The 11389-nt window shown below is 33.5% G+C and overlaps 1 protein-coding gene across 1 annotated transcript in view; it reads left to right on the top strand.

The window, feature by feature from the left end:
• Positions 1–11389, top strand: part of LOC117174757 (cyclin-dependent-like kinase 5) — a 125496-nt gene that overhangs the window by 89595 nt on the left and 24512 nt on the right. The window contains exon 4 of the mRNA XM_033364105.1: positions 4788–4875. Coding sequence (XP_033219996.1) covers positions 4788–4875 — 88 coding nt within the window. The remainder of the gene's footprint in view (positions 1–4787; positions 4876–11389) is intronic.

Genomic DNA, 11389 nt, shown 5'->3' with positions numbered 1-11389 from the left:
ACCACCGAGATTATAAGTAATTTACTTGCACTTGCTGTTGCAAATGGCTACCTTCAATAATAACACTTTAAAAATAATTTCTTGGAATGCTCAAGGTATTCTTAAAAAAAGACGCGAATTAGCCACATACCCCTACAAAAATAACCTTACCATATGCTTGCTCAGTAAAACTTCACTACGCGAATCCCTACGCGTTAATCTAGTTCGTGGCTATAAATTAGACAGAAATAACTCAAATAGAGGTACCGCAATCTTAATTCAAGAAAATATTGATCACCATGAACTAATAATTCCTGAACTTGAAGCCCTCTAAGCTACTGTCATACAAATAAAAATTCACGGGAATCCATATGCTATAGTCTCGCTCTATCAGACTCCCTCTCGCGAATTTCTAATAAACGACTTGCAAAAGCAAAATGGCAAGCATTTAACATGACCCTAGAAGCACACGTTAACTTTGAACTCTTAATGACAAATACTTTTCACATTGACGACGCAATAATCAATCTCACCTCTAGCATAAAAACTGCCATTCACAGTTCAGTTCTTCAAACTACCATTAACAAATACGATCCACCTCTCAGACCCGAGATTGAAGACCTTATCCACACTTGCAATAAACTCTGTCGTACACACCAAAAACTAAAAACTGTATCCTTAAAAACGTCATTAATCACCTTCGGAAAACTATAGCAATTAAAGTTCAAGAGCACAGATGCAAAATTTTGAATAAAGAAGTCGGTAAACTTGAAATTAAGGATAACACTATTATGGGGTAGTTTTTAATATCTATTCCGGCGGCACTTACCAACCACAAAAATTGGTGCTGTGAAAAGGTAAATAAAAAGTATTTTTAATTCGAAAAAAAGTGTGTAAATGCTGTAATTTTGACGATTTTATGATTTTGAAAGTCATGGGGTGGTTTTAAATATCTATTCCGGCGGCACTTACCCCCTGAAAAACTTGTTCTCTGGCAAGGTAAATAAAAAGTATTTGTAACTTGAAAAAAGTGTATAAAGGCTGTCGTTTTGACGATTTAGTGAATTGGAAGGACTAGGGGTAGTTTTAAATATCTATTCGGGCAACATCTACTGCCCTAAAAAACTTGTTATATGACAAGGTAAATTAGAAGTGTTTTTAAATCCAAAAAAGTGTATAAAGGCTGTCATTTTGACGATTTTATGATTTTGAAAGACTAGGGGTGAGGTTAAATGTCTATTTCGCTAGCACTAACCCCCCTGAAACAACTTGTTCTATGACAAGGTAAATAAAAAGTATTTTTAACTCGAAAAAATTGTATAAATGCTGTAACTTTGACGATTTTATGATTTTCAAAGTCGTGGGGTGGTTTTAAATATCTTTTCCGGCGGAAATAACCTCGTTGAAACAACTTATTCTATAAAAACGTAAATTAAAAGTATTTTTAACTCTAGAAAAGTGTATAAAGGCTATCATTTTGACGATTTTTTGACATCAAGGACTATAGGTGGTTTTAATTATCTATTGCGGCGGCACTTACCCCTCCCCCCTTAAAAAAACTTTTTCTATGACAAGTTTAATTCAAAGTATTTTTAACTAGAAAAAAGTGTATAAAGGTTGTCATTTTGACGATTTTGTGACTTTGAAAGACTAGGGGTGGTTTTACATATGTGTTCCAGCGATACTTCCGCCCATAAAAACTGGTTCTATGACAAGTTTAATTAAATGTATTTTGAACTTGACAAAAAGTGTATAAAGGTTGTGATTTTAACGATTTTTTGACTTTGAAAGACTAGGGGGGGTTTTAAATATGTATTCCAGTAGAACTAACCCCCCTAAAAGAACTTTTTCTAAGAATAGGTAAATTTAAAGTATTTTTGATTCGAAAAAGTGTATAACTTCTCTCATTTCGACGATTTTGTGATATTGAAAGACAAAGGATTGTTTTAAATATATATTTCGGCGGCACCAACCCCCCTGAATCAACTTGTTCTATGACAAGGTAAATAAAAAGTGTTTTTAACTTTAAAAAAGTGTATAAAGACTGTCATTTTTACAATTTTCTGATTTTGAAAGACTAGAGGTGGTTTTAAATATCTATTCCGGCGGGAATTGACCCCCGTTAAAAACTTTTTTTATGACAAGGTAAACTAAAAGTATTTTTAAGTTGAAACACTATTTTCAGCTCGAAAAAAAATGTATAAAGACGGTCATTTTTACGATTTTGTGATTTTAGGAGACAAAGAGGGGTTTTAAATATTTTTCCGGCGGCTCTTACCCTCCTGAAAAAACTTGTTTTATAACAAGGTAAATTCTAAGTATTTTAACTCGAAAAAAATAGTATAAAGGCGTTCATTTTGACGATTTGCTGATTTTGATACGGAACTCACCCACCTGAAAGAACTTTTTTTATGACAAGGTAAATTAAAATTATTTTCAACTCGAAAAAAAGTGTATAAAGGCTGGCATTTTGACAATTGTCGATTTTGAAGTCTAGAGGTGGTTTTACATATGTGTTCCGGCGGCACTTACCTCCTAAAAGAACTTGTTGCGTGACAAGGTAAATTAAGGGGGTAGTACATGGTCATGATTCTCCATTAATATTTAATAATAATTTGAAACAGCAAATGTTGAAAAAACGAAGAAAAAAAAACCAAAAATATTTTTAAATATTCACCATTTTTTATTTATCAATATTTATTAATTATTGAGTGTCATATGAAAGTCACTTATGGATTCTTTAAGAATCGATTGGGTTCTTGTTTTTAAGATGATCTGAATTAGAGAAATCATGGCGAACGTTTTATCACATGGCTTCTTCATATCGCCCATATCTCGGCCGGATGTTAATAAAAAATGACAACATTTTTGTTCGTTAGTCAAAAGTATGTCTTACAACACAATAACTAATTGCGAATATCAAATAAAAATTAAACCTAAAAATTGGAAAAATTGAAACAAGTGAATGTTGCTCAGATGTAAAAATGGATGTGAAAGGGTTAAATGTTAATTTATTCTTAAATATGTTAATTTCTTCCTGATCAATCATTTGAAATTAGAAACACCCCGGGACGGTTGGATATTTCCTCAGGTAAAATATTTTTCAAAAAAGTGAAGGTCATTCCTGAAGTAAATTCAACGAGGAATTCAATGGTGACCTTAATTTTGACCTTGAAGTTGACCTTCATGGCTTTTTGAAGGTCAACTTTGTTTTTTTAAATGGAAACCCCCTTTTTTACATCTGCAATCGATAGAGCGGAAAATTCTACGTTCAGGTACATACCCAAGTCATAGGTCAATTGTAACTTTCAAGGTCAGTTAGAGGTTATTTGAAATTAGCAAAGTTTTCCAAGAGGTCATTGCAATTCCTGAAGTAAATTTCAACGAGAAATTTACTGGTGAGCTCTGTATTGATTTTGGTGATGATCTTCACGGTTTGTTCGAGGTTTTTTCCAAGCAGTTTATGTTTACGTTTAGAATTACCCAAGAACAACGACGTGGAAGTAGTAAATTCTGTTCCCTTCGGGGTGCTTGATTAGCATAAGTCCCCTTGCTTCTCACGCTTCAGTGAAGATGTTTGAACTGAAAACCTTGAGCTTCTTGACAAAAAGCTATGCGATTGTAAAAATAAGTTACAGAATTACGAATCATCTCCCTATCAATTAAAGTAGCATGTTGCAGAATCCGATTCTGCAATTACTCTAAGCTTTCCGGTTGCATTGAGTATACTTTGCTTTTTAAATAACCCCAAAGAAAATAGTCGAGAGGCATCAAATCAGGAGATCTAGCAGGCCACTCGATTTCACCACTTCTTCTAATCCACCTTTGAGGGAACTGAGTATCCAAATATGCTCGAACCTCCCTAACGTAATAATTTGAAAATTATCGCCGGTAATCTCCCAGTAAAACCAACTGCGGGCAGGCATCCGATAAAGGAAGAGCGATGCTTTATGACTCAGAGAAACATGAACACCCAGGTTTCTCTCAGGCCTAATGATCTGGCTGAAATGGACGACGAGCTTCGTGGACATTTTTCCGAAGAATCCGACCTCTGGACTATCAATTGTTGTGTGTAGAATGCAGCGAGAGCTTTGGCTGATGCGAAGCGTAAAACAAAAGCAACGGTTGATCATAAGACCAAAAGACGAATGCATCAAATCGCCATAAAGATAGGCTGCCACGACAGTACGCGTCTCGCACTCAGTATGTGATTGACTATATCACATCTGGCAGGAATTTTACCGCCAAGGTTCGAAAGTTCGGCCGCGAACTTCGGACCCGTTATTCCACACTTAACAAGTCAAAGATGCATAGAGAAATTGATGCCGCTTTGCTATTCGTACGGGTACTTTTGCGGCAAATCTGCAGATCGATAGTACAAGGTCACTCATGTATTTTTCATGGACGCTCTTAAGAACTATGCTAAAAACAAAGAGCAACTACATCTAGCTCTAGGGATTTTCAAGCGATATACTAAGGAAATAGGAATGGAATTTGGGTTAGAAAAATGCGCCAAGCTTTATTTGAAGCGAGGAAAACCTAATGGCATCTCCGAAGACCCTGAGCTCGTCGATAAAAGTGCTATACGACACCTTTGCGCTGGAGAGACACATACATACCTGGGCGCCGATGAATAATTCCAGTCAAATACATTTTCTCGTTAGAAAACTTTGAAGGATAACAAAACAAATCTACTTTCGAGTACGAAAAGAAATAAACAGTTATAATTAGTTATTCATTCAATCTTTGTGTCTGTAACTAGTTTTTTTTTCGATAAATTTCAATAAATTATTTATCTTTTATTTCAGGTATCAACTATTACGTGGATTGGCATTTTGTCACAGTAGAAATGTATTACACAGGGATCTGAAGCCGCAGAACCTACTCATCAACAAAGTATGTTATAAGATACGCTTTATTCTCGCATTTAGAAAATGTAACTTCATTGTTTTGGAAATGATTAGGTTTTCTACTTACTGGTACGATATTGCCAAGGCTGAGGCGATACTAAGTAAATAGCAGCTTCCAGTACGAGATTGGTATCGCATCAAAATCAGAACGGAAATCGAGATTTTGAATCGGGATTACATTAGCAACCCCAATCCCTTTCGTTATATGTACACTGGAATGTAATAATGAACTGAACCCAGACCTTCTAGTCGAAGATTAATCTTTGGCCAGAAGATATAAGTTTAAGACAGTTTTAAATTGTTATTTCTTTTCACGTGGGCTGGCACAATGTTTTAAAAAGAAGAATTGTGAACACTTTGAACTTTAGAAAAGTTAACGATCTAATGCACATTGATTAATAGGTACTAGGATTGTGCTAAAAGCTCGAACCTTAGAGTCGAGTCCAATATTTTTTCGAGTCTAGTTTGAGGTAGCTCGAAGATTTAATCCTTCGTCTGTAAAGGTGGGTATTTCATATCCGGGTCAAAATGGTTTCAGTTAATAATTGTCCAAAAAGGGAATGATGGTCACTGCCACCATTCAGTCTAAGTCCCTTATGAAAAGTTGCGGTGAGCAGGTCAAATCCGGAGCGGGCATGAAAGACCCACCTTTACAGGCGACGTACACCCAATTTGCAGTGAAGTGACATTTTTTTTGCTTTCAACTTTTTTTTATATATAATAAAATGTGTGGATATTAATGAAATAGTCATACTTGAGCCAAAATAACTTTGTTCAGCCATATAAAGAAATGTTTTTTTGATAATAAAATTTGTGAGTATCAATGCATATTACATGTTTTATTGCCTGTTTCACCTGTAAAAACTTAAGCATTTAATTTTAAATAAATTAAGCGAAATATTGTTTTCCTTAAAACTGTATTATTAGCCTTCAATTTGCCGTTTTTTAAGTTACGTTATCTTAATTTTTCTTAAAGTTACAATCTTTTAGTAAATCACTGCATTCCTGCCGAGTTACTTCATTTGTTTATCGAAAAATATATGAAAAAACTTATTTTCTACCGTTTTATGATTGATATGTCAAATTGAATGTTTTAGACATTGGCATGCATTTTTTGGAAATTCTTGACCATCAGTAGGGTGAAAAACGGCCGGACATCGAATACCCACCTTTACAGACAATTAGAAACATTATAAATATTTAATTCAGTGTAAATTTATGAACTAACGCAGCTCAAATTTTTTGAAACAAAACCTCTCTTGCACTGCTCCTGTCATGCTATAGACAATATTGCTTTTTATCATTCATATTATAGGTTAACTTGTACTAAAATCATATACAAATGTTTGGAATATTTTAAAAACGTGTAGTACTTCACATTTCCGTCTATTGAATTTCGATTTGAAACGAAACAGAATTGTGGCAATTAAATGAACTCTACCGAAGAAAGGAAAAAATCGAGTTACGTTGTTTTTAAACGAGCTCAGTAAATTTAGGAGGTTTATGAGAATATGCACGCTACTCGACAAGAGTTGAATTATTAAGGAAATAAGTGAATTTTTTAGAAGACAGTTCAATTGTTAACAAATTCTAAATTTTCAATCCAGAAAGATGAATTTCTTACCGAAACGACCATTTTTCAATCAAGAAGATTAATTTTCTACATACATTTTCAACTGAATAGTTGTATTTCCAACTTAAAAAGATCTTTTTTCATCAAATACTTCAAACATATAGTTGAATTTTCAACTAAAATGTTAAATCTGCAAGCAAGAAAATAAATTCTTGACAAAGGAGCTAAATTTTTGACCAAAAAAACACAATCTCTTAACCCGAAAGACGATTAAAACTAAAATTTTTAAAATAATAACTTCCAACAAAATAGTTCGATTTTCAACCACAGATTTTATTCGTAAAAAATTTATTTTAAAGAAAATGCTTTAACTTTTACCCAAGTAGTTGAATTTTCATTGTAAAAAATCAATTTTCAGTCAAAAATGGTAGATAAATTTTCAATTAAACAAAATTAAATTTGAAATAAAAAAATTAATTTTCAAGGAATAATGTAATAGTGGCTATTCAAAACACAAAGGATCGTTTCTTAAGGCCATGTGATGAGTATAGCAGCTGATCAAGTCAGTCCTAAGATCAATATTTTTCATCCATATCGAAAAATAAAAGTTTGAATAACGCGTAAATTTTTTTCGGGAAATGTGCATATATATTAAAGAATCGTTTGTGGCCTTGCAAAGAGTTGGTGGAAGAAGAAAGTTTATTTATGAAAATAATTATTATCGACGGACGCATTCAGTCTTTACAGCAGAAGTTTGACTTCTCACTTTCTCTGTCGGCAATCATGCAATTTGTTTTACCCACAGACCCGTAGAATTCGAAATTGTCTACTCGCTGCGCTATTGCTGCTGTGAAACAGCTGATATGTATGTCAGACACGTTCTATTTAATGATTTCAATTTGTTTATTTGCATTAAAAATGCAAACATTAGTTGTTGGATTATTTGTGTATATGTTCGTGAGCGATTTTTGTTGTTTTGCCCTACTTTGATCAATATAAACCTCATAACTAGCCCATTGACAACATTGCCAATTGCTTGCAGAGTTTGACGACAGCACGGTCGGGGTATTTCTCCAAAATAATAACTTTTTTCATTATTCTAATTATTTAGGACCAGAGACATATTCTTTCATGCCTTCTATTTATCGTACCAAATTTTTAGCACGATATCTTATTCCGTGTGGACGTAAGTTGGGAAAGAAAACTTCCACTGGTATTTTTTTTTCATTTTCCAAACTTTCAGAGCGATACCTCATTTCGTTTATACGTAAGTTGGGAAAGAAAAACTAAAGACCAGGTATGGTCATGTGACCCTTTCGTCACATGGCCTTAAGGTATTATACGGATAAAATTATTATCTGAGGATTTTTTTTCAAATTGGGACTGTAGATTTATGAGGGGGTCATTTAACGTTTAGTGCAATTAAGAAAGGGCTGACCATTTCGAAGCTGAGATAAGTAAAATCAAAAATTGCATCTTATTCATGTAAAACCTTTCCCAAGGTATTGGAAATGTTACATTTTTGAGCATAACGCCTAAACGGTTCTGACGATTTTTTTTCAAAAACTAAGACGCGATAGAAGGACACAATACAGAGGTTCTGTGAAACCCTTGGAATTTTTCACTACCTATTTTTAGAAGGAAGGTCGTAGAAAAAATTGAAATTTTGAACTGGTTCAGGATTAGAAGAATGGAGCGGTGAATATGTGGCAACAGTGCAAATATTAGACATCATACACGGTCGATCACATGGGTCGATCACATATTGTCGATGGGTCGATCACATGTTATTTTTCGAGCACAGTTTGCAACGTTGCTACATCTTTGGACGCATCATTGTAAACTGTGTGTACTCATCCACATACTTTCTTCTTCCCTGTGTCACGAGAAACCCAGTCAAAAGCTTCAACTCCGAGCCGAAAGAAAAATGTAATTAATAAAGGATTTCTGAACGCAACTGCATATTTTTTTATACTTCTAACTACCAAAATGTAATAATGTATATTTTAATATATAATATAGGGTATCAGAACATGAATTAAACAAATTCTCACATTAACGTAGGACTAACTTTTGTGCAGGACTCCTCATCCGTATAATACCTTCATAAAATTGCTGAATCTGCAGCCAAATAATAAAATTCGTAACTAAAAGTATAATCGTCAGGAGGAAACAAGTGAAGAACATAAATATAAATAAAAGGCAAATAAATTTCTAACAAAAACATAGCAGTGTAGCCCTATTATTCGTTTACAAATATTCTCTGATTGTACTCTGATCAACTTTTCATTTTCCCTTACCATTAATCCTGTAACGTTTTTAACTTACAATCTTTTTTGTACGGAATAAAAAAATTTTTAATTAAAATATAAAATTTACTGAGTTATTTTCCTAAACAGTTATTTAAAGTACCTTTTATAGAAATTATCTCACTTTTCCGATATTTATGTCAAAATTCCTGACGTTCCGCGGCCAATAAAATCTCTTGATTTTTCCCAGATTTTCAGATCTTTCTTTACCTACAGCCATACTGTACAAATAGGATATAATAAATCGGTCAGATTATAACCATGTCTGATTACTCAAAGTTAATTAGTAGCGAAATTGAACTTTGTTTTAAATATATTAAAATAAAAAAGTTATTAGATGTGACATTTAAAAAAATGAAATCTTCGTTCAGAAGAAAAAACACGCGAATAAATAAGAAGTTTTGAATTAATTTCAATAGTAGCTTCTTTATTTTAATCGTAATAAAAATGAGCAATCTAGTGCTAAAAAGGTACAGTTGAACTCCGATAACTTTCCACCTTCGGGCAGTAGGGACAGAAAATTCCAGGAATTGCCTAATTATCGGATAACCCACCTAGAAGCACGATGTTAGGTGTGCGCATGCGTAAATCATGGGCGCAGATCATGTGCAAAATAGCACACATAGTGGGAAAACCCCACCTAATGTGCGTTTCGTAAGTGTGCTCACATTTTAAGGGGAGTGTAGACAATGGTGGTACAAAAACTGATTTTTTTACTTTTTAGCAATTTCCGTCTCTTTTTCATGCATATAATTGCTAATAGACAATTTAAATATTTACCATGACTTTTTGAACAATTTGCCATTGTTTAAACAATTGTTTATTTTCTAAACAATGATTTATTCCCAAAAAATGTGAAAAAAGCTTCGTAGTTTCTAATTGAAAGGTAATTGTTTGTCATTGTTTGGAGTATTAAGTTTTTCTAAAAACATTATGTAATTATTTATATAATTATTTATTGTCTATTTTCAAAATTGCTTGGAATTGAGCCAGATATATCAAGTTTCTTTTTGAATTAGTATCATATGCTACGTTTTTAAAAATAATTAAATAGATTTGATACATTTCGTTTGATGTTTAATAAATTTCTATTTGTTTAAACAATCTGTATTTGCTCAAGCAGTTGTTTTCTATAGCTAAAAGAATGAAATACAATATAACACGTAAAATTATCTTTCTGAATGTATAGTGTATAGAAAGAATACAGTTACCACTTGTTAATTGTTTAAACAAATATAATTTGTTTAAATAATTACTTTTTCAAAAATACTCTTCAAATCGTAATTAATTCTATGTCTTCTATTTCATTTCATTGTTTTAGTTACCGAAAAATAACTGCTTGAACAAATAAAAATTGAACAAATATAATTTTTTTTTTAAATTAGAAGAAATATATCTAAATTATGTAATTATTTAACAAAAAGAATCATAGGATATTAATTTGAAAAAGTGCACATGTCTGGCACAATTTTTAGATATTTTGAAAAAAACAATAATTAATTGTTTAAATATTTACATAATGTTTCTAGAAAAATGTACTACTCTAAACAAAGAGAAAGTATTGTATTTCAATCAGAAAATACGATTATTTTTTACATTTTTGGGAAATAAATAATAGTTTAAGTATTTTAAATTTCTTTAAACAATTGGAAGCTGTTTAAAAAGTTATGGTAAATGTTAAAATTGCACATTAGTAGTTATTTATATGAAAAATACGACGGAAATTGCTAAAAAGTACCAATAACCCGTGTGAAAAAGCCCCGTTGAGACCTCTTAGGATGAGGGCCCCCGGCGGGGGCCCGCATGGATGATCCACGCATAGAAATTCTACGAGGGACCAGATCAGTTGCCCTCACGAATAAACGATTCAAATTTCAAAGTCCAAAGGGTGAATATTTTTCAACCCTACAAATTTTAAGGTTTAATGAGTTCAGACTTACAAATAATGCATTTCTGTCAAAAATTGTATGAAGTGGGGGATTTCACAAATTAAAGGAAAGGAAGGGGATTTGGAACGTCGAGAAGCGGGTGTAGTCAATGAGGAGGAGGCGATTAGATATAAAATAAAAGGCTTTATTAACCAACTTACAGGAGTTGATAATATCCGGGCAGTAAAGCCAAGATACCCGACAGTTGACGGCGGTGGGGGTCGGCGATGATGCTGGTGAGTGATCCTTTCGGGGGATGGCGTTCGGGTGGGTTGGTGCTGGTATCGGAGGCAGACTGATCAGGCGTGACGGGAGGCTAAGACTCAACGTAGACTCACTGTCCGGGGATGGGGTTGATGATAATAAGGACTGGGGTGGCTCTCCCCACTCCCAATCCTAGGCCCACAGGGCCGTATGGTAACGGGGCGCTTGTAACTTCGTTACAACCTCCCCCCCTCTGTTTGGGACTATGTTTTTTCTTTCAGGAAATTTTCGGTCTTCTCAATTTCCTCGTTGAGTGTCAGGTAAGATTCTTCCTCTGTCAGATCTAGCTGAATATACTCGTCATCTTCTTCCTTGTTTTCCTTGTCTTCCGTCTTTTGTGCTGTTTGCCTTTCTTCTAGTTCTTTCCATTCCTCCTTTCTTAAAGAAATTTTTATAATTTCTTTTAATTTCCGATGTGCTTCTATC

The sequence above is a fragment of the Belonocnema kinseyi genome, chromosome 6 (assembly GCF_010883055.1).
Source record: "Belonocnema kinseyi isolate 2016_QV_RU_SX_M_011 chromosome 6, B_treatae_v1, whole genome shotgun sequence".
Classification (NCBI taxonomy): Eukaryota; Metazoa; Arthropoda; class Insecta; order Hymenoptera; family Cynipidae; genus Belonocnema; species Belonocnema kinseyi.
This window is presented reverse-complemented; position numbering and strand designations above follow the sequence as displayed.